This window comes from Ochotona princeps, chromosome 2 (assembly GCF_030435755.1).
Source record: "Ochotona princeps isolate mOchPri1 chromosome 2, mOchPri1.hap1, whole genome shotgun sequence".
Classification (NCBI taxonomy): Eukaryota; Metazoa; Chordata; class Mammalia; order Lagomorpha; family Ochotonidae; genus Ochotona; species Ochotona princeps.
Genome location: NC_080833.1, coordinates 122,746,589 through 122,770,921, shown reverse-complemented (window position 1 = coordinate 122,770,921; position 24,333 = coordinate 122,746,589). Strand labels below are relative to the sequence as shown.

Sequence of the window (24,333 nt, the reverse complement as noted above, 5' to 3'; positions counted from 1 at the left end):
GACTCCTTCGAGGTGACTGACTTGTTCTTTGTTCTCACAAGAGGTTCCACTTTTTCCAGTCTGCAAGCGCCCCGGCGTCTAGAACCTGGTTTGCCAGCGTCTCCTGTGGTGGAGGACAACTAGAAACCAGCAAGCTGCTGGAGCAAAAGTTGAGCGTTCCTCCGACCCAAGATTGCTTCTGGTCACCAGAGATCTCCGGAGCATAAGCTGGGGGGATACAGTGCGCTTTAAGAACGCGTGACTGTACAGGCGCAGGCCCTTCCGACCTCAGGGTGACAGCTTGGAGAGTGACCGAGTCGACCGCGGGTTGGCGCGAAGAGCGCCCCAGCCTGACTAGTGCGCGCCGCCGCCATGGGACTCCGCTTTCCCACTAATGTCCTTCACGTCCTGTAGGCCCTGACCTGCCGTCACGTCAGGTGTGACCGGCCGTCGCCACAGCTGGACTTGTGAGCAGCCGACCAATAAAGAGACAGATCACTTCGCCCAAGTTCGCTGTGAGTGGCTGTCCGTCCGGAGGCGCTGGCGGAGGGTGGGCCTTTCGGCGCAGCCAGTGGCGGCCGGCCGGCTACTCGGGAGGCCCCGCGGCCGGAGGTGGCGGCGGCGGCGAGCTCAGAGCCGCCTGACCCCTCCGAGAGGGACAGTCGCGCCGGGTTACAGGTGCTCGTTCTGGGGCAGCCTGCGACCCTCCTCCGGAGGAGGAGGAGGAGAAGGAAGGGGCCGGGCCGGCTTCCCGGCCCTCGCGCCCCGGATGGATGTGCCCGGCCCGGTGTCCCATCGGGCGGCGGCGGCGGCCACCATGCTCCTGCGCACCGCGCGCGTCCCTCGCGAGTGCTGGTTCTTGCCCACCGCGCTGCTCTGCGCCTATGGTTTCTTCGCCAGCCTGCGGCCGTCCGAGCCCTTCCTGACCCCGTACCTGCTAGGACCAGACAAGAACCTGACCCAGCGCGAGGTACTGGCATGAAGGCTGACGCGGGCGGGAGATGGGGGTACTGGGGCGACCCAGGGCGTGCGGGAGACTTGTGGGGAGGGGAATAGGTACGGCAAGGAGCGGCGAGGAAGGCATGAGACTGGGCGGAGCTGCAAGGCGTCTCGTCGCTGTGCGCTGGGGTGTTTTATAGTTCCTGGCCCTCCTTTGGGTTTAGAGGGTGCGCTTTCCGCCCAGGATCCGGAACGCAGGCGTCGAGCCCCAAGAAAGGTATTCACCGGGTAATTGGCTTGCTGGTGTTACTGTAGTGTGGTTACATCCGTGCAGCAGGTACTGCTCGGAGAAGGCGACACTATTTTAATACAGTGAGAGGAGCAAGCCGTACTTTGGATCACAGTAGGGGTTAGGAGGTGTTCATGGATTGAAAGTAGACGCACTTACTTTACTGAAATAATCCTATCTCTGCTGCATGTCCATAGGCAAGGTGAATGTGTTGCAATGAGCCCATCTGAAGCCAGGAGTTTCTCCTGGGTCTCCCACGCGGGTACAGGGTTCCAAGGCCACCCCTCATTGCTTTCCCAGGTCACATGCAGGAAGCTGGGTGTGGAGCTGGAGTGGAGCCGCTGGGACACAATCCCATATGGGATCCCAGGGCTTGTAAGACAAGGACCTAAGCCACTAGGCTACCTTGCCCAGACCTGTCTTGAATTTTAATTAGTTGAGATTGCGTCCTGCCTCCCACCTCCTAGAATGAAAACAGATATTATCACATAATTGTACCCATTCATTACTTTTTGGTTTGTGAGTCCTTGCCTCACAGTTTTGCTCCTTAACTACAGCTGAGATCTTTGAAGCCTGCTGAGATGGTTCTGGTCATAGAGTGCACTCCCTGCAGTAATCAAAGACCTTGTTGACTGATTTTTTTCCCTAGTTAAGATCTCAGAGGTAACCAGTCCTGTACTTTAGAAATGTGTTTGGTTCTTGAAGTGCATTGGCATTCCCAACCTGCGCTTTGTGTAGGAGAAAGGTAGTATCGAAACTGGAAAAGAAATGTAAGCCAGAATGCCGTCAAGAAACGAGTAACAGGCTCCACATCATTTGCCTTGAGCATCACCAAGGGTGAAAACTGTTTTCTGGTTTTCTTTTTGCTAGGACGAGCTTAGTAGGCACTTGTTAGCTGTTCCTTTTATTCCTGTCTGGTCTCTTCCTCTTCTGATTTCCCATTCTAATTGCTGTAAAACCTTACTCTCCCCGCTGTAGTTAGTAGCCAGTCATCTCTTTTAAGAAGCGACTCGGTAACCTTGTGTAACAGGTGTAAGAGGTGGCAGGATGAGTCAGTCCAGTGTGGTGACAGCCCTGCTGCATTCTCAGAGGCCCTCAAGAGGTAGCTGGAAGACAGTGATGAATACTAGGCCCATTCGAGTGTCTGACATTGTCTCACCCCTGGTTAATATCTGGCTCTTACCCAATCTCCCAATGTCTGTTTTTCAGCAGAGGTAACATTGTAACGGTCATTCATTATTTGTATCTTATTGCTGACTAAGTGGAAAGATGCAGTTCTCATGCATACAGTGATTTGGTGAGGACACACTCACTTACGGTGATTTTGGTTCTTTCTGTGAGCAGCTGGCCAGATCTCCGTGTGCCCCCCACCTCCTGCAGGCGTTCCGTGCCTCTTAGGCACTTTGCTTCCCAGGGAAGCACGTGGGGTTGCGTGCTCCCAGCAGCGTTGATATTTGAAAGCTGCTCTGGTTTGTCCTGTTGCTGTGGGATATGCTGCTGTGATCAGGTGCTCTGCCTCGTGAGAAAGTTTTCCAGAGGGAGTGGAATATGTTCAAGGTCATGTAAAGAAAGCACAGATGCCAGGCCCAATCAATATTTGCTGATTGTGTAACAGAAGTTAAGCATACTTGTATTGTTGCAAATCAGATGAGAAGGGTAGAATTTGAAGAGAAATCCAGTGATCTGGGGAAAGGGTGTTATTTGTCTCCACAGACCTTGGAATCGTGGACCGTTCAGCATTACTCTGCTCACTCTGCGGAGAGCCTTAGATTCTTTCAATGACAAAGAGAAAATAGTAGAACATCTTGTTCCCTGTCTTGATTGAGTGCTGCTCTCAGCAATGAACAGTTTAATTTCTTAGAAAAAAAAATTACAGATTTTAAGCAAAGTGAATGAGGTCATGTTCAGTGACATTGGTGCTAAAGTTTGGAATTCCTCCAGGACACTGCAGGAAGGCCAGGTTGAACTATCTTACATAGAGCTATTGCAGGCCTGGCATGATGGCTCAGTGGGCTAGCTCTCCACCTGCAAGTGCTGGGATCCCATGTGGGTGCTGGTTCGTGTCCCAGCTGCTCCACTTCCCATTCAGCTCCCTGCTTGTGTTCCGGTAAATCAGTGGAGGATGACCCAAAGCTTTGGGAATTTGCACCCTTGCAGGATGACCTGGAAAAACTCTTGGCTTCGGATCGGCTCAGCTCCGGCCATTGTTGGCATTTGGGGAGTGAACCAGTGGATGGAAGATCTTTCTTTCTGTATCTCCTCTCTGTTAATCTGCCTTTCCAATAAAAATAAGTAAATATTAAAAAACAGTGTGCTATTGCTAAATAAGTCTGAAGATAAAAGGAAGGACAAATTATTTTCCTCTGTTTTCTACTTTCTTAGATTTTAGGAAAAGTTTTAAAGACTGAAATTACAAGTTTTTAAAATTTCTTCTTTTAATATTTTAAAATTACTCGCTTAAAAGGCAGAGTTACAGAGGGAGAGGAAGAGAGAGAGAGAGGGAGAGAGAGAGACAGAGAGAGAGATTCACTATGTGCTGATTCACTCCCTAAATGACTACAGCAGACGGGTACGGGCCAGGCAGAAACCAGGAGCCAGTGGGGAGCTTCTTAAAGTTCCCCCATGTGGGTGACAGAGGCCCAACACCAGGGCCATGCCCTGTTGTTTTGCCAGGGCGTTAGCAGGAAACTGGGTCAGAAGTGAAGTAGCCATGAGTAGAACTGGTGCCCGTATGGGATTCTGGCATTGCACATGGTGGCTTAACCCACAACACTGAACCCTGAACTGCCTTTGCAAGTTTTAAACAGGTTCATTTAGCTTCTCTCATGGCTGGAGGGCCAAATATTCAATGAAGTAGAGCTCTTTGTCTAAAAGCACTATTTGTCATTTTATCTTTGTAACATGTAGTTTACATATACTTTGATTTATAGTTGTGCCTATTCTGCCTACAATATAGCGCCTTAGGTTTTTGAATTCTTACTTCCCTGGAATCCTTATCTTCCATTACAGTCTTTGTCTCTTTGTCACCTTTGATATACTCAAACTCCATCTCCATGAATCATAGCTCAAGTATATTCACAGTATTTTATGTATTGGCCTATTCTCAAAAACATGGTTTCTGCTTGAAATGATTGCCATATACATACATGTTAGCTTCTAGTTTTCTCATCTTTCATCATTATCCCTTTTCTTTTAAAAAAGATTATTTATGGGCCCAGCGCAGTAGCGTGGTGGCTGAAGTCCTCACCTTACATGCGCTGGGATCCCATATGGGTGTCAGTTCGTATCCCGAGGCCTTGGGACCCTGTACCCGTGTGGGAGACCTGGAAGAGACTCCTGGTTCCTGGCTTCAGATCAGCTCAGCTCTGGCATTGCAGTCACTTGAGGAGTCAATCAGTGGACAGAAGATCTTCCTCTCTCTCTCTCTCCTCTCTGTGTATCTGACTGTCCAATAAAACATAGAATAAATCTTTTTTTAAAAAGTTGTTTATCTCATGATACAGTTCTGTAGGCTCCAGGATTTCCCCTCCCGGCCTCTCACTTCCTCCCCTATCCTCTCAATTCCCCTCCCCCAACTCATCATCCCTCTTCAAGTAGCAGCTCCATGGCTCAGTGTGGCTGTGCAGCCTGCAATACCAGCATCCCAAATGAGTACCATTTTACATCTCCATCAATGAGCCTTAGGAAGGCCCTATTATACACATTTGAGATCTGGGCAGGGTTCCAGGCTCCTGGCTCCTGACTCGGCTTGCTCTAGCTCTGGCTATTGTGACCATTTGGAATGTGAACAGGGAGAAACACTATTTGGGCCCCACTCCCACCTTATAACTCTGCCTCTTACATAAATAAAACAAATCTAGAAAGAAAGAAAAAAGGGCCCATGTTTTCTATTTCCAGTGTAAATAATGTATGCATGTGTGTTCCCATTAGGTTCAAAACGCCTAGAGATCTGAACTTTCTTTTGAAATAGAACTTAAAACTGAACATCTCTTTTTCTTTTGTAGCTTGAGGGAAAGCACAAACTCTGATACAAGGATTGTGAAACACTTTTTTTTTAAAATTAGAATGAAAGCAGAAACTTTTTCTCACAGGACAGATTTTAAAGATTTATTTATTTTTTTTTTTTTTTATTGGAAAGCCGGATATACAGAGAGGAGGAGAGACAGAGAGGAAGATCCTCCGTCCGATGATTCACTCCCCAAGTGAGCCGCAACGGGCCGGTGCGCGCCGATCCGAAGCCGGGAACCAGGAACCTCTTCCTGGTCTCCCACGTGGGTGCAGGGTCCCAAAGCCTTGGACCGTCCTCAACTGCTTTCCCAGGCCACAAGCAGGGAGCTGGATGGGAAGTGGAGCTGCCGGGATTAGAACCGGCGCCCATATGGGATCCCGAGGAGTTCAAGGCGAGGACTTTAGCCGCTAGGCCACGCTGCCGGGCCCCACAGGACAGATTTTAGCAGAGGTGAAAAGCATGGTGTTGGTCAGTGGTAAGGGTCTGTAATTCGTGCATTTTTGCCTGTAGGATGCTGTCGTTGAGAGTTAGGCATCTAGATCAGGCATCATTTTTGGTGTGATGGCTTTGCCGTGGGGACATTGGAATAGATGCTTGCATCTCCTTTGGAGACCCAGTAGCTAAGCTCCGGATGCTGTGTGGCCCCAGACCCTGTGAAGCCACCTGGGTGCAGACTGAAAAGGTTATGTATTCCAAGTAACCTTGATACATACTGCGTAATGAGTAACAATTTTCTGATGAAAAATCTGACATTTTAATCCGGTATACACAGAATATCTGGGTTTCGTTCCGCCCTCAGCTAAAGCTAGCTATGACAACACCGAGGAATTTACTTAATTTTTGTCTGAGGCCAAGTGTCCTTGGTTGGGAGGCAGTGATAAAATACATTGCCTTGGAAGGCTATTGTTTGGATTGAGTTGGGAAAGTTTTAGTAAACACATTGGAGATTCACCATTCATGTTGATAATGGTGTGAGAGCACCAATCACCTTGCATTGATGTGTCATGAGAGAAAATGCAGGTCTCTTATTCAGGATAAATTTAAGGAAATTCACTTCCACCACAAGACAGACAGATTGCTGCAGGGCCTGGGGCTGGGCTCGGACAGAGTTAGCAGTCAGGAACTTCTGTCCTGGTCTCCTGTGTGGGTGTCAGGTACCCAAGTGTTCAGGCCATCTTCTACTATTTTCTCAGACACCTTAGCATGGAACTGGATTGGAAATGGAGCAGCTGGGATTTGAACCAGCACTTATGTGGGGTGGCAGCAATGCCGGCAGTGGCTTAACTGGCTGCACCACAATATTGCCTTGTACGTCTGTTTTTAGTTGGTATTGCAAGGTTAGCAATAATGCTTTCTGCCTTTTTTTTTCTGAAGTGTGGTTTTGCATTAGAAACAGAGCTCTTGGCTCTTGAGTATAAATTCTTTAAATTGGCAATTAAAGGGTGGGACTTGTACAATGAAATCTTGGCAGTCATTCATTGTGAAACAACTATCATTGAAAGTTAGAAAATGTCTCTAAGCACAGACCGTATTTTTGGAGTGAACAGGTCAACCAAAATCCCCAAACAAATGATGAGGTATTGGTGGAGGAAACAGAGAACATTTTTTTTTAAAGATTTATTCATCTTATTACAGCCAGATATACACAGAGGAGGAGAGACAGAGAGGAAGATCTTCCGTCCGATGATTCACTCCCCAAGTGAGCCGCAACGGGCTGGTGCGCGCCAATCCGAAGCCGGGAACCTGGAACCTCTTCCGGGTCTCCCACGCGGGTGCGGGGTCCCAATGCATTGGGCCGTCCTCAACTGCTTTCCCAGGCCACAAGCAGGGAGCTGGATGGGAAGTGGAGCTGCCGGGATTAGAACCGGCGCCCATATGGGATCCTGGGGCTTTTAAGGCGAGGACTTTAGCCGCTAGGCCATGCTGCCGTGCCAGAGACCAGCTCCAGCTGACTGAGAGCTTGCAAAGGATGCGTGGATCGGCGAGACTGTAAGAGGAAAAGATAAGACACGGACCACTATGGCTTGATGCTCATAATGGACAACTCAGAAAAGCTGCCTTCTTTATTTATACACAAATCATCATAAGCTTTTGCACAATATCCAATTGTTTCATTTTTCCATCATGATTAAGAGAATACAAAAAACAATCCTAAGGAAAACATTTTCAACAATCATTACTCACTGAAACCTGCAGTCACCTGGCTAAAACCAGGAACTCCACAGATGGCAGTGCATGTGGTTACATAGTGACAAATGATTTACTTATACTTAAAATCAATTTTACTAAACACAAGCAAACTAATATTCTTAGAATATTAAGAGTACAGAATTAAAAGATCATAAAAGGATCTTATAAAAGCATATAACATAGATTCTTTGCTAAATCTTATAATCAAGTCATGCATTAATTACCGTCACCTTCACCTAGTGCTGATTCAATTGTTTTTTGTTCTTTTGTTAAAGGGCAGTGAAAGGGATCAAGGCAGCTCAGCCAATCTACGGACAGAGGGCCTTTGCAAGAAACTTCCTTTTATCTTTATAAACTGTTTTCTTTCCCTAAACATAAGTGCCAATATAAGATTGAGATTTTAAGCCATTTTGAGGGGGTTCACATTTGCTTCCCTTTAAAAGATGCCGCATATACTTTTGCTTTCTATGGTGAGAAACTAGAATACGTCATATCATGTGTTGTAACAGTTCGAGGCGCATGGTAAACAAACTCTTTGTACCTCCATTATTGCCATCAGTTGCAAGATATTATCAAGCCATTTCTTAAGGAAAACATTACTTATACTAGGGCAAGTTCCAGGACAAAAGTGGGCACATAACAGGATGTTTGGAGACATTGTGGGCTCAATTGTACTATTGTATACTTTTAGCTGTATGTCATAGCCTTACGTCGCTAAAGATGTTTTTATCATAACATGATTGATCAATTTGAGGTGTCATACTAGTTACAGGAATCACTTCCCATTAGCAGAAAAACAGCAACAACACCCTCAGGAGAACTCTATGAAACATCAGAGAGGTAATTGAGTGTCCATACAACGGGGTGAGGCAGCAATGAGGTGACCAGAGACATTCCACCGGGCCTTGCCTCGCTGCTAGAAACTCCTTGTAGCCTTGCTAACCAAGGAGCAGTGCTCATCACACACCCATGCCATCCGACCCAACTGCATGGCTCCCCACACCGCCGGGCCCCAGAGAACATTTTTAAAGGGAAGGATTAACGGCGTGTAGCTTTGTGGTGCTGTTTTGAGGAAAATATATTTAGGAAAGCATCGAGGTGAATCTACATCCTGAGTCAAGCACGGGAGACGTTTTACACTCTCAACCTTTGCAGTGGTCGGGAGGCGATACACTCAGACTTTTCCCAGTCTAACAATCTGTGGAGCAGTACTTTTTTTTTTTAATCTTTATTTTTGAAATTTATCATGCAGTTCTGTATAGTCTGGGATTCCCCTCCCCCTGATTTCCACCCCCCGATTGGTTTTTGCCATAACGTCACAACTCTTCATAAAGAGTTACAATTCCATCAGTCGAGCAGTACTTTCTCGTGGTAGTGGGCAGTGACAGTGAGCCACAGGTCCCTGTGAGTGAGCTCTACCATCGTTAACCAACCGCGACTCCGCAGTATACCTGTGGACAAGATGTTCTGTGAATTAGGTGTATCAAATGCTTTCAGCTTAATGATACTTTTATATTGCCCTGGGTTTGTCAAGACATAACCCCACGGTAAGTTGAGAAGCATCTATAATCACACAGCAAGATATGGAATTGAATGAAATTCCAGCTGGAGTCTTTGTGACTTTAGGCCTTATTTTAAGGCTTACTTTTAAAGCAACCCAAATTTAAAGTACGTGTTAAAATTAGTTAGCTCTGATTGCTATTATATAGAAAGGCAGTTATAGTTAATTTTGATTTGTATCAATTGAGATAACTAGAAGGGTGTTTTGAATGTTCTCATCACAAAGAAATGATAAATATTTGAGATGATGAAGAACTCAGCTAACCTGAGCTAATCATTACACAGTGTATGCGTGTGTCAGAATATCACATGTATGCCATAAATATGTCCAATTATTAACTGCTAAGTTGAATCATTGTAATTATAAAGGAAACAACAGAAATGTATAAATAACCAAAAAGAACATAGAAATTATCAATATCCTAACATCCAAAGTAAGTTATTCTGTCATGACTTGAAAAACGGATGTATCCTGTGTACCAAGAGAAACAAGAAAATCTACAGAGAAACCTAATCACACAGTAGAATCAAGTTTCCCTCATGTGTGTCTTAAATAATAATGACAGTCATTCAGTTGCTGAAACATTGGTCAGCTGTCCCTAAAAACAGTATTGTGACTATTACATCCGACAGATGAACTTTGCTTCCAGCCTGAGGAATCCTTAAGTCAATGGTTGTGAACCCTGGCTCATATTAAAATCTTCTGTGGAGTTTCTCCAAAATATCTAACTGGTTATCCAATTTAGGGGGAAAAAAAAAAAGCTTGTTGGAAGCGATGCAGTCAGACTTAAGAACCTGTGTTATGACTTACCTGGGGGGAACTGACACACACAAAGCACTGTTGGAGAGCTTTGAATATTGTGAAATGAATACCTTTAGCTTCATCCGAGTCTTTCTGGCTAAGGAAGTCTTAGAGCTAGGCCTTGATGGATTGAGACTGAAAAAGATGAAGAGGATGATTTGGGGATGGAGGAGGAGATACCAATTTATCTGAACTGGTACTGTTAGTGTTTTGGTTGTGAAGAGTGAGTTGTTTGAGAAGTGGATATATTGTTTCATCAGAAATCAAGCTTCTCTGATCACTGATGGATGTGTTTTGCTTCTACCAGGTCTTCAATGAAATTTACCCAGTGTGGACTTACTCCTACCTGGTGCTGCTGTTCCCCGTGTTCCTCGCCACAGACTACCTCCGTTACAAGCCTGTTGTGCTGCTGCAGGGCCTCAGCCTTATCGTCACATGGTTCATGCTGCTCTATGCCCAGGGACTGCTGGCCATTCAGTTCCTGGAGTTCTTCTATGGCATTGCCACAGCTACTGAAATTGCCTACTACTCTTATATCTACAGTGTGGTCGACCTGGGCATGTACCAGAAAGTCACAAGTTACTGTCGAAGTGCCACCTTGGTGGGCTTCACAGTGGGTTCTGTCCTTGGGCAGATCCTTTTCTCCATGGCAGGCTGGTCGCTCTTCAGCCTGAATGTCATCTCTCTCACCTGTGTTTCCGTGGCATTTGCCGTGGCCTGGTTTCTTCCTATGCCACAGAAGAGCCTTTTCTTTCACATCCCATCTTCCTGTCAGGCAGTTCGTGGCATCAAGGTACAAAATGGTGGCCTTATGACTGACACCCAAGCTTCTAACCACCTTCCTGGGTGGGAGGACATTGAGTCAAAAATCCCTCTAAATTTGGAGGAGTCACCCACAGAAGAACCAGTAAGTTCAACCTTCCGTGTTTTGTACTTTCTATTTGAGGGGCTGCATCAATGGTGAAAAGCAGATTGGAAGTCTCTTGCTAGATTTTTGCATTCGTTTGGATTTAGGTTTTATTTTGAGTTGACGCAATGATTCATTCATGCCGTAGTTCAAGATACAGTTGTTTCCCACTCTCTGGAGACTATGGCCTGCAGTCAGGTTGGGATGGCACCGACTGTGCATGCCACATGCCTTGGATTGCAGGGGGTGTGTCCTCTGCAGCGCGTGTTACATGAAGAAAGCACTCAGAAAACTTATTAAAGGAGTAGATGAAATGACGCCAAAACTTGATTAAAATCTATTTCTACATATTTTTTTGAAAGATTATTTTTATTGGAAAGCCAGATATACAGAGAAGAGGAGAGACAGAGAGGAAGATCCTCTGTCCGATGATTCACTCCCCAAGTGAGCTGCAACGGCCGGTGCTGCGCCAATCCGAAGCTGGGAACCTGGAACCTTCTCCGGGTCTACCACACGGGTGCAGGGTCCCAAGGCATTGGGCCGTCCTCCACTGCTTTCCCAGGCCACAAGCAGGGAGCTGGATGGGAAGTGGAGCAGCCGGGATTAGAACCGGCGCCCATATGGGATCCCGAGGAGTTCAAGGCAAGGACTTTAGCCGCTAGGCCACGCTGCCAGGCCCTATTTCTGTCTATATTGAGGCCCAAAGTATTGGAGGAGAGGAAATTGTTTTCCTCCTCTATGCTGTAAGTGATGTCTATTATTTATTTTTCAAATGACACTAGTTATAAATACAGAAGAATAGACTCATGAGACAAATTCCAGATAGATTGAAAGTTTGACTGTTAAAGCCATGCCTTAGAGCCGATTAAAATATGACATTAAAATATTTCATCTCTCTGTTCTGATTGTAGCCAGGAAGGTAAACTGCCACGCTGTGTCTCTTTTTTATGTTAAGTTTTTCCCTCCTGTCAGATTATAAGCTTTTAGGAGAAGGTTTTCTTCTGACCACACTGAATCGGTTTTAGTTTTCCTGGGACATGTTTGGAAATAGGCCTATTAACATTGCAGCTTTGCAAGAGAGCTGTGTCAGGCACAAAACTGAGCTCCGTGAGGCTGAATGAGAATGAAGCACCAGTATGAATAGACTGATTCTCTCGAGTTCACCCGGTAGCTTCAGTGTGTCCTCCTATGTCCTCATTGACAATTATTCTCCTTTGCACACCAGCATTGTTCACTTTTGATTATGAGATGTAGATTGTTGTCCCCCAAAGCCTGGGGCACCCTAAAGAAGGAGGGTGACAGACATGAAACACCTTGGGTACCAAGGCACCTGTGTCCGACTTTAGTCACAATGACCAGGTGGAATACTGATGCTTTCAAGGTTGTTAGGTGACATTGCAGAGTCAACAAAGTGCTGGTGGGGGTCGCGGCGGAGAGGGAAGCAAGTAAAATCTTGGGGTATAACTCATGTCATAGAAAAAAGGACCCCCCCCGTTAGTTTTTGTTCTTAAATATGTTTCAAGTTTGTTCACAATGGCTTTGAGTAAAATTCACATAAATATGTCTAAATATGTATTTTAAATATTAGCATTAATCATACTTCTAAAGATTTTTATAGATCAGCTTTGAATTTTTCAAAATGAATAATGAACATGGTAAGACACATTTTTACATAGCAACCAGTGAATCCACATGCATGTACATGTTATATATGTGTGTGTATATATATAAATATACTTATATACACATAAACAAGGTTTTAAAATACGTTTTTCTGATAAATTCAAATCTATTTGTTTTTTATAATTCTCACCACTATCTATTAAATCAGTTTCATAGTTGTGACCTTCAATTCAAAAATTCTGTCCTAGACCAACTTGAAATGTCTGATGTGTTTATGCAAAATATCAGTATTTTATCTGTTGAAAGATTATAAAATTTTAGAGGTGGAAGTGATTCTAATATAAGTTATACAACAATTAGTATCTTTTAAAAAAAGATTTATTTATTTTTTTTGGAAAGTCAGATATACAAAAAGGAGGAGAGACAGAGAGGAAGATCTTCTGTCCACTGATTCACTCCACAAGGTGAGCCGCAACGGCTGGTGCTGTGCTGATCCGAAGCTGGGAGCCAGGAGTCTCTTCCAGGTCTCCCACGTGGGTGCAGGGTCCCAAGGCTTTGGGCCGTCCTCGACTGCTTTCCCAGGCCACAAGCAGGGAGCTGGATGGGAAGTGGAGCTGCCGGGATTAGAACTGGCGCCCATATGGGATTCTGACGCATTCAAGGTGAGCACTTTAGCCACTAGCAACCACCTGGACCCAACAATCAGTATCGTAAATGGGGTTAGATTTTATCAACTCCTTCACTTTGGAGATGAGGATTTAGATTAGATTAGTTTTGCAGAATTGTATAAATGCAGTTTATACATAAGGGAAGAGCAGTTAGGAGGTTCATCTTCCGACTGCATGTGGCACCACGAAGGATTTCATTCGGGTCACTGCATTGTCTGAGCCGTCATGTTGGCCACAGGGGGTCAAAATTAAGATTTAAGGGATAGCCAAGACTCGCTGCTGGTAGCGTGGAAGCGGCACTACTGCTTGGCATCTGAAACACTGCTGGTTTCCTTTGGCAAGATTGAAGGAAAGTCAGCATGTGAGTGTTAAAGACAGAGCCAGATCCAGTTGACGAAACCCATAGTTACAGTGTGTGTCATAGTTGTGATCATTATTGAAGAGTGCGTGTTCGATTTTATTTTGAATTTATAGAAAGGGAGATTGAAGTCCAAGCAGCCAAAGTGATGGCTCAATCAGTCCACAAGTTATCTTCAAGTGTTTCTGAGCAGAGAGAGCCTGTTGCTGTGGGACACAGGGTGCTGACATCGCGGAAGAGGAGCCACCACACTGGAACGTGCTGTTTAACAATAGAACCGTGCTCGTTGTAGCTGCCCCTCATATAGGTTCAACAATTCTTCATTTATTAGAAATTATACAGATCATGTAATTAATACTTAAGAAATGGCTATCTTAGTATGGCCATGTATTATTTGTGATCTGACATCTTTGCAATCAGTAGCTTTGCGTATTCACTTAATTTTCATAGCATTGTATATAGGTACTAATGTGTCATCTTTTTTTTCCTTTTCTTTCCTTTTTTTCAGATTTATTTACTTGCCAGGCAGTTACAGAGGAAGAAAGAGAGAGAGGTTTTTTTAGTTTTGTTTTGTTTTTTATTATTATTACCTGCTGGCTGACTCCTCAATGGCCTCAGTGGCAGGGACTGGTTCAAGCCAAATCCAGGAGCCGGGAACTCCATCCATGTCTCCCATCTGCTTGACAAGGACCAAGGTACTTGGACTGTTTTCTGCTGCTTTCCCATGCCATTGGCTGGGAGCTGTACCTGAAGTAGAGCAGCCAACACTGGAACCAGTGTCCATATAGGATGCCAGCATTACAGCTGATGGCTCAATTTGCTGTGCCACAAGGCTGGCCTCGTATCTTTTAGATAAAAAACCTCACCAAAACAGCAGGACTACCGAGACCAGAGTGATGATCAACCCAGGCTTTATTGGGGTCTGCTCTGGGGCGAGGTTTACTGGCATGCAAGGGAGTGGGCCACTGAAGTAGCATCCAGACTGACTGGCTATTAGCTTAAGTAGTGGTGCTGTCCATGCTTTGAGGTAGGGTATGTGTTGTCTTCTGATTGGTTGGCTCCATTTGAATGAGTCCCAGGAGACTCTTCTTGGCAAGAACTTTTGGGCCACCTAGGGACTCTCCGCCTGTACCCAGACCCTCTCTAGGCTAACAATATCATCTTAAGGAGAAAAAAGGAGACTATCTGTACTGGTTTTGTAGAACAAGTCATACTTAGTTTTAAAATTCAACATTATAATGCTGGCACTGTGGCGTAATTGGCTAAGCTTCAGCCTGCAGCTGAAGCATTCCATCTGTACGCTGGTTCAAGTCCTGGATGCTCAACCCCCATTCCAGCCCCCTGATTATGGCCTAAGAAAACGGTGAAAGATGACTCAAGTACTTGGTTCCCTGTATCCATGTGGGAGACCCAGAAGAAGCTCCCGGCTTCAGATCAGCTCAGGTCGTTGCAGCCATTTGAGAAGTGAAGCAGTGAATGGAAGATCTTCCTCTCTGTCTCTCCTTCTCTCTGTAACTTCAGCTTTCAAATAATACCTTAAAAAAAAAATTACAGAGAACTTTATAAAAGGAAGTAAAATCAGTACTGTTAGTAGTTTCATGAAGTTCTTTCCAAACATCTTTTCGTAAATACATATTGATATGCATACGATGTGCGATAAATGAGATTATAACTTATACATAGCTTTGTAGCTTTATTTCTACTCAGCATTCTCTAATGCTCATCTTTTTATGTGTCTTGTTTTGCCTTTCCATGCTAGCCACAAGATTAAGACCTCCTGTATTCTCAGCAAGCTACGGAATTACAGGAACCTGTGTTACGTTAGATCTTTGATACATTGACAGAGATCTTGCAGGGGCAACTGAAGACTAATATTCATTTTGCAGTGTACCCATGGAATGATGCATAGATTAGTGATTTTTTTCTTTACTCAATTCTAAACATAATAGCTCTATTTATCGCTATATAATAATAATGATATTTCCTATATGTTAAGTATTAGGTCATATATCTAATAATAAAATTACTAATAACTCCCTTACCCAGAGAACTGATATTGAAATGTTGGCTGGTATCTTTGTGAGATGTCTCCCTTAACAGTTATAGTTCAATGGATTTATCATTTATAAGGATAGGAAGTTTCCAATACAGAAATTGCTGAACGGTGATTGGATAGGGTTTAGTCTGTTACTTAATGTTTGCCAGTCTGTGGGAGACAGGGAACGTCATCTGTGATCAAAGCATGCAATTGCCGAACATCTTTCTTCATTTTGTGAATCATGCATACTTGACTGCTTATATGTAGCTGTGTTTATGTGATAGGACATTTAAAGCAAAAATTGTGTGAGAATGTATATTTTCCCCTAAAGGGGATAAAAATTATTGCTATTAAGTTTACATTCTTACTTGTTTACCTCATATAAAATATAAGCAAGTAAGAAATTGGTTTTCACAAGGCAAATAAACATAACATGGAGTGTGTACAGTTGCTTTTCTGTACGTGATGTTTATGCTTTGCTGCCTCTTGCTATGCAGGAAGCCAAGCCAGATCGTCTGCTTGTGTTGAAGGTTCTGTGGAATGACTTTCTGATGTGCTACTCCTCTCGCCCTCTGCTCTGCTGGTCTGTGTGGTGGGCCCTGTCCACCTGTGGCTATTTCCAAGTCGTGAACTACACACAGGGTCTGTGGGAGAAAGTAGTGTCTTCTCGCCATGCTGCTGTCTATAATGGCGGAGTTGAGGCTGTTTCCACCTTACTGGGTAAGTAGTGCAAGGTGGTAGAGGGCTGGGTGATTAGGATCCTCTGATAGATCAGCCAGCCATAATCAAAGTTTCCAAACTTGGAATAGCAATTATTTGAATAACAATTTCTGATTTTATACATTGGGGGACAGCTCAGAAGAACTCAACTGGTAGAAGACTGCAATGGACAAACTTGAATGCTTTATAATTTTGGGAGAGAACCTAATAAAATAATTTCCAAAATTGTTTTCTTATCTAAATTTCCAGCTTTTTACTGGTGATTTTTTTCACTTGATGTAAAGTTTTGAATAGCAATTTACACTAGCTTATGATAGTAATAGTTAATATCTATTGAATGTTATGTGCTAGGTGCTATTTTAAGAATTCTGTATGTATTTTAATTCAGTGTTAACAGAATTCCTGAGATAGGTACAATTATTATCCTCATTTCACAATGGAAATGGAGGAGAAGTAGGGTTCAAAATATGCCCAGAGTCCTTGGGCAAAATGACCTCAGAGCCTGTGTCTTTTTTTTTTTTTTCTAATGTTTATATAAGAATGATAAAATAAAGGTTAGAGATAATAGCTGTCATTCTTTTGGACAACATTAATTGCTATAAAAAGAGACATGGAGATTATATACGTGATGAAAGATTTCAGAACTTCGGTGAAATGGGCAGCTTCTTGGGATTCCATTTCAGTGGAGATTTCAGGCTACATATTTTACAACAATGTCACCATCACCTGAACAAAAAACAACCCTTGTCATTTAAAACTATTCTGATACATCCAAATTCTGAAACAAATACTTTATCTGCAACTTTCATACTCACTGGTTAAATCTCTTTAGATCAGTCATGCTCTTTAGAGCTTGGTCCAATAGTCTTTACTGTTCTTGTAATACTGTGCCTTGGGATTTCTCTGGGAGCATAATGCCTCCTTTGATTACAGTGTCCACAGCTCTCCTTCGAACCAATATCCAGTCAAAGAGTAGAAGAAAACTCCAGAGCCTGCGGCCTGTGTCCTTCATCATTATGCCTGTATTGTATTTTTCATAAGGTTGTTGGAAGCTGGGGTTTTTTGTGCGTGTTTTGCTTTTGTCAGCTCAGGAATCTTTATTTACCAGCCAGCAGACTGTCCCAATGCACCACATGTGGCAGAGTGGAACAGCGTGTTGGAAGGTTTTTATGATCTGTGCGTGGCGCTTAGAGAGCAGCCCATACGCCTTAGCTGTCACTATCATTGTGCATATTTCCTGGAAGAGACAGAAGCCTTTTGCGTTATACTGAACTCCCTCGTTTGAAGGAGAGCTAACTCGTCCTACTCCGTTACCCAGCTAGAAGCTGTGATTCTTTCTGATTCTTGCCTCTAGTTCTACCTCCATAGTTTCTCCTCAGCCATGTCTCTGTGTTTGTGTTCTTTTCTATCTTATTGCCCCTGCCTTAATTCAATCTCTCATAATTTCTTATGGCAACATACTGTTTATTCTCTGAGTTTCAGGCCCTCTATAACATTGAGCCATCCTGTTTTTAATTCTAAGGATGTTAAGATGTGGGAATATAACAGAAGTTGCTGTCCAGAGCACCTACATCAGAGTGCCTGGTTCGAGTCCAGACTCCTCTGTTTCCAATCCGACTCCTTGCTTGTATGTGCCCTAGAAGTCAGCCAGTGCTCGCTGAAGTCCTTGGGTCCCAGCCATCCACATCGGAGGCCTAGGTTAGATTTAGAACTTTGGGAGTGAATCAGTAGGTGCAAGAGCTATCTCTGTCTTTCATGAAAATTAAGATTTTTAAACACTATCTTAAAATTCATAAGGTGAATTTTTACTTTATTGAAATAGTCTTTGTTTAGCAAAATAAACAGATTTTTTGTTTTGTAGGTGCTGTTGCTGTGTTTGCCGTTGGTTATATAAAAATATCCTGGTCAACTTGGGGAGAAATGGCATTATCTCTCTTCTCGCTCCTCATTGCTGCAGCAGTGTACATCATGGACTCTGTGGGTAACATCTGGCTGTGCTACGCGTCCTATGTCGTCTTCAGAATTATCTACATGCTACTCATCACAATCGCAACGTACGTATTTGGTATCAAAAGAACCTCGGGAAAACTTAGGATAAACTGGTTTAGTTAAAAGAGGCAAATAGAAGGAGGCATGGTAGTATGTACAATATTATCAAGTTTTCTTCTGAAGAGGAATTTAGGGAAAATTCGTTGATTCCTTTGTATGTCCCTACAGTTTTTAGACACATCCATGCAGTGATGTTTAGCAAGAAAAGCGTTTTTCACATGTTTGAGAAGGAAATAATTCTTGTCTGTTGGTCTTAACTGTTTGTTTGTTTGTTTTTAAGATTTCAGATTGCGGCAAACCTCAGCATGGAACGCTATGCTCTAGTCTTTGGGGTGAATACCTTCATTGCTCTGGCACTGCAGACTCTGCTAACTCTAATTGTGGTAGATGCCAGCGGCCTTGGCTTGGAGATCACTACTCAGGTAAGATCTCTCTTGGAGTGCTGAACATAGTCATAGTAGGAGTTACTCAGGGTGATAGAGGTGGACCATGCTTGTTACAAACAATTCAGACCTGCATAGTGGTATAGATGGCAATGATGATGCCTACTGGCAATGCCAGAATCCTATGTGGGCACTTGTTTGAGTCTTGACTGCCCTGCTTTCAAACCAGATGCCTGCTAAAGTGCCTGGAAAAGCAGCAGGGGATGGTCCAAGTGCTTGGACTCCTGAATCCACATGGGAGACCTGGAGGAAGCTCCAGACTCCTGGCTTTGGACAGGCCCAGCTCCTGCCATTGCAGTCATTTGGGGACTGAATCAGTGCATGCAAGATCTCACTGTCTATCTTCCTCTTCTCTCTGTAAATCTTCCTTTCAAATAAAAATGATTAAATCTTTAAAATATCTATATATTTAAAAACTCAATTTCAAACGTAGACAGATTTATATTTCCCTTCTTGTTTTGGTCAACTGCCTGCCCCATCCTTAGTTTTTTTCTACTAAGAGGTTGTCGGAATCACCTTCCTTTCTATGAAATCCTAAAGCACTCTTGAACGTTCCCAACTGGCCGGATGGGGCTATTTCACTGAGAGGTAATATTGATTCCTTAGGCAAAGTTTTTCTGCTTCTTCATCCATTCTCTCCCTCCCTTCTTAATTATATGCCTGGAATTCTGTATCTGGTTTTTTTTGTTTTGTTTTGTTTTGTTTTGTTTTGTTTTAAAGATTTATTCATTTTATTACAGTCAGAAATACACAGAGGAGGAGAGACAGAGAGGAAGATCTTCCGTCCGATGATTCACTCCCCAAGTGAGCTGCAACGGGCCGGTGCTGCGCCAATCTGAAGCCGGGAACCTGGAACCTCTTCCGGGTCTCCCACACGGGTGCAGTGTCCCAAAGCCTTGGTCCGTCCTCAACTGTTTTCCCAGGCCACAAGCAGGGAGCTGGATGGGAAGTGGAGCTGCCGGGATTAGAACCGGCGCCCATTTGGGATCCCGGGGCTTTCAAGGCGAGGACTTTTGCCACTAGGCCACGCCGCTGGGCCCCGTATCTGTTTTTTTTTTTTAAATGTTTCTCCTTGTCACACAGCTTTTTAAGTCTCCTTCTTTATTTAAGATACCCCAGCATCCCTTACCCAAATACATGCTAATGAGTTGCTGTGCATGAATAACATTGTGATTTGTAACATATGACGAGAAAACACCTGCACAAACATGATGTGAATACTTGTATTCATTCAGGAATGGCATCGTTATATATGCCTTCATACACTGTGAGTTTATAGGTGGGGCCTGCTCTGTACTTTGGTAAAATGGGCAGCTCAATCAAGAAGTATCTGCTTCACCCACAACCCAGCTCAAATTATTCCTACTCCATATTCTCTCTATACACACTGCCCAGTATTCCACATTTCAATGTTAATTTTCCTAGAATCCAAACACTCAAGATGCTGGCTGTAATTAACTTTGTTTTTATTGAAAAGACCTATATGAGAAATAATGTGTAGGAGGCACAAGTGTCTTCCATCTCCCCAGCGCTTAATAGAGAATTTGTAGAGGTGTCGTCAGTATTAGACATCCAGACATATGTCAATTAGAACTAGTATTTAGTATCTTTCTAATCCTAAAACTTACTTTAGCGTGGATAGTAAGAGAGAGATTAAGCTGTTTGGTTAAGAAGGATCCTGGATTATCCCATCTGAGGGAAACTTGGCTGATGTTTGAAGTGGAAAAAGTAAAATTAGTTTTGGAATGAAAGGATTTTATAGGCTGTGCTGGAACGCTAGCTGCTGTGATTACTAGGCTTCCTGCAGGTAGATCCAGATTTGAGAGAACACGATTCAGATATAAAGACATTCATAGATGTTCAGGAAGTTATTTTAAGAGAAAGCAGACGAAGATATTGATAAACTACATAGTCCTATTTTAAAATGTCTTAGTAATCCTACAGTGGAAGATGACCTTCTGTGCTCTTCTGGGAAGAAAAGAAGTACTTGATCTTCAGAACTTGCCCTGGTAGTCATGCCCACTTGCCCACCTGCCAGCTTGAGGACAGAGATTGGAAGTCAGTTATAACAAGAATGGCAACAACAGTAAAGCAAAAGGAGTGAAAACATTAGTAATGTGCCAATAAGCCTTTTCATGCATGTACTTTTTGTTTCCTCCCAGTAACTCTGCAGAGTTACAAAGAACTCCATTTTGTAAATAAAGAAGTCAAGGTTCAGAGATTAAGTGTTGTTATCATGTCTCACAGTTGGCAAGGAATGAAGTCAAGATTTGTTGCACCCATGGGAGCTGATACAGAGGAGAGCTAGGCACTGAGAAGATTTGAAAGTCCTTTACTGCCAGTGGTATAAGTAGGATCATGCCCCCAAAGATCTGTCAATCCCAGATTATGAACAGTGAGATTTATAAAGGCAAACCCGCAAACTGGGAGGGGTTCAGGCTGAACTGATACGGAACCACCTTAGAAATGAAAAATGACTGACTTTGAAGCCTTTGTTACTGAGCCAAGTAAAACTCATTTTTCTCCCAGTTATGCTTGAAACAGCATAGCCAGGGTTCGAATATTCTTGCCAAGCAGGATGTGGTGTTCTTGGCTGGGCTACAGTCTCACAGGTTGGCGGGGAGGTGGCTCACATAAGATGGAGCCCAGCTCAACATGGAGTTCCTCATGTCAAGCCTGGTGTGTCAGTTTCACACTCGGGCTTCCAGGCTTGAGGACCACCATCTTGTGCTTTGTGCCTTTGATGCCAAGCCCGTAGTATAAACTTGCTATGATTTTTTTTTTAAGTTTCATTGATAAACTAAGTGGTTAAAGGAAACTTTCTTATATGTAATGAAACACTGTATCTTCTAGTGGATAAATTGATAATTACCACTTTTTTTCCCCCCTTTTAGTTCCTGATTTATGCCGGTTATTTTGCTTTCATTGCTGTGGTTTTCCTGGTGAGTGGTACAGTCAGTATTATGAAGAAATATAAAAAGCAGGAAGATCCAAGTTCTCAAGCAGCCACTTCATAACACACTGCTGGAGGAACTCTGCACATGTATTGCCTGGATGTATTTAATTTTTTAATATTTAGATAGGTATTTATGAATGTGTATTTCAATGGCTTCAAAGCAGCCACTCAACTAATACTGTGTATTCCTGGAATAATGATGATACTGTTCAGAGGAGCCAGAAGGTCAAGTTTATTTCATGTGTTATTTATGAGGCCTAATTTATGGGAGACTTGTTTTCTGATTCAAAAGTGAACTTAAATTTGAAAATCACGAGCAATCAAGAATACATGGTATTGTATACTTGATTAGCAATGAATTTGATGTTCTATAGGTCATGTACATTTGGATCTGCTCCGCCAGTTGCTCAGTCTGGTGGGACCAGTGCTCCGCCAAGGCCATAAGATATTATAAGTTATGACGGAAATACGCTCTGTCAACAATTGCCTCTGTTCAACTTAGAAGTATTTCTGCATTACTTATGTGCATTTGTATTGCTACAGATGAAAGATCACCGGCAATATTTGCTCTGTTTGAATGTTTATCCTATAGAGAATATATGTTGTTTCCAATTTTATTTTTAAAAATTCATTGTGTAAATATTCTTGCTTTCCATAGAAATCATTATGTATTTGTGTAGATTTTCTTTTCAGATTTATTTATTTATTTGAAATGTAGAGTTTAGAATGAGAGGGAGAAACAGAAAATGAGGTCTTCCATCTACTGGTTCATTTCCCCAAAGACCATTAACAGCCAGGGCTGGGCTAAGCTGAAACCAGGATCCTAGAGCTTCATCTGGGACTACCATTTGGGTGCTGGGACCAAAGCACTTGGGCCATCTTCTGCTGCTCTCCCAGGTGCATTCGTCGGGTACTGGATTGGAAATGGAACATCCAGGATTCAAACTGACACTCATGGGATGCTGGTGTCCCAGGTGGTGGGACTTGCTGCGCCACAATGCTGCACCCATGTTGATTTTCCTTAGAAGTACACTTTTGCATTGTTCATATGCTTCCCAGAGGAGCTCATTTAGTTTGAAACAAAGGGCAAGTTTTAAAGCCTGCTAATGATGCAAATCATTAAACTTAAGTAGGTTTACTTTTATTTGAATCTTCAATATGAAGGAGTATTAATTCCATGATGAAAAGTTCATTCATGGGCAAAATAACTTGACCATTTTGTATCTGCATTCCTTTTATTTTGAAAAATAAAAAAGAAGATATCATTAATAAATCTATTTCCATTTATAACTTTTATATTATTTTGTGTTTCTTACCCAAGATAAAGATGTCAATGGGAGCTGATTTATGCTAAGGTCTTTTTCATAAACTGAGACTTTATTTCAACAGAACAGGAACTAGGGTAGATTTGATTCCTGCATTTTGTACCTTAAGATTGCCTTTACTCTAGGGATAGAATATTTGGATAAAATGGAAACTGCTTGATTCCATTTCTGAGTCACTTGAAAACCATGTTCTTTGTGCATGTGATTCTGAAGCAGTCTACCGAGGGGCTGCTACCATAAATGAGACATGAAAACTATTTTCAAGACAACTTTGCTGCCTTATCTTGAAAAGAATTCAGGTAGGTGCTTTTAACTTTCTTGAGAACGACAGAGCTAACAGTATTAATGACGGTGTTGAGACAGTAAAATTGACCTATTCATTTGATTTAAGCAGGAATCCTAGAAGCAAATAGTCCAGGATAAAAATAGGTCATTTTTCCATTCATTTTCCTTTACAGTTAAGGAGTACTACCCAAGAAAGTAAAGGGAAATGATGTCTTAAAGAGTAGCAACCCGCATTTTATATTTTGCCTTTTCAATAAGCTTCGTTTTACTATGTAGGGAATTGTCTCAGAAACAAGCTCTGAAAAGTCACCGTTGGGGGATTTTATTTAGCCTTTTCTTTAAAATAAAATTGAATGACATGCAATTAAGTTGTTCATGTTACCAAAGCAATATATCCCTGGAATTTAATTCAAAGTTTGTGGTACACAGCCTGAGCCTTTACTTTTTTAAGAATATGTTCACATTGTGGTACGTGGCTGTATCTGTAAAATGCTGAGTCTAACGTGGAAGTTGTACTGTATGCAATTTTGCAGAGAAGTGAAAATCATTTGTTGTACTTTTTATTCAATTCTGTGTGCAATATAAAATTGTTTTACTAAATAAATATTTTACTAGTCAATAAATATTTACAAAATAATTGTTCCTTTAAATTATTTTGTACTTATCTTTTGTTCCAGAATGAGCTTTACATTACAATATGTTTGAATCTTTCAGCAGTTTCTCCATGGACAGAGTTCATGGTAAACCTGCTTTTCATCTACTTTCTAATTTGCTTTCATTAATCCCATTACTTCTTACATTTTTGTGTCCTTTTTTCATTTTCTCTCTCTTCTGTTGTTTTCGCAAGTTTCTTCTAGTATCCTTTTCCACTTGATTTTTCTTGGCTCTTCATCTTTGCTCCTCTCTTATTTCTTCTTAAACCAGTCTCCTCTAGAAACCAAAAAAGTTGCTCTCTTTTTGATATTCCCTGAATTTTTTTTAGAAAAAGGAAACTAAATTAAAGCACTGGCAGGAAGGATTGTTTTGAAGCTTCATAGCTGCTTCATTCTTCCCTAAAATATTCTGACAACCCAGGATCGTCTTTCCATCAAGTGACACTCATTTTTTTGTTGTTGTTTTTTTTTTCTAATTTCTATTTTTTATGATACAGTTCTATAGGCTCAGGGATTTCCCCATTCAACTTTCCCCATTCC

The 24,333-nt window shown here is 42.6% G+C and overlaps 1 protein-coding gene across 1 annotated transcript; it reads left to right on the top strand.

Moving 5' to 3' along the window:
- The first annotated feature begins 599 nt into the window (after nucleotides 1-599).
- SLC19A2 (solute carrier family 19 member 2) lies at nucleotides 600-23,430 on the top strand. The gene is made up of 6 exons (XM_004589163.2): nucleotides 600-949; nucleotides 10,076-10,675; nucleotides 15,860-16,082; nucleotides 17,944-18,136; nucleotides 18,412-18,553; nucleotides 21,469-23,430. The coding sequence occupies exons 1-6, from the start codon at nucleotides 749-751 to the stop codon at nucleotides 21,589-21,591; spliced, it is 1,482 nt and encodes a 493-aa protein (XP_004589220.2). The 5' UTR covers nucleotides 600-748; the 3' UTR covers nucleotides 21,592-23,430.
- The last annotated feature ends 903 nt before the right edge of the window (nucleotides 23,431-24,333 follow it).

Excerpts from the sequence above, each read along its gene's own strand:
- SLC19A2 (XM_004589163.2), top strand. The coding sequence starts at position 749 with ATGGATGTGCCCGGCCCGGTGTCCCATCGGGCGGCGGCGGCGGCCACC. Across the intron at positions 950-10,075 it reads AGAACCTGACCCAGCGCGAG|GTCTTCAATGAAATTTACCC; the intron begins GTACTGGCATGA and ends TGCTTCTACCAG. Across the intron at positions 18,554-21,468 it reads GCTTGGAGATCACTACTCAG|TTCCTGATTTATGCCGGTTA; the intron begins GTAAGATCTCTC and ends CCCCCCTTTTAG.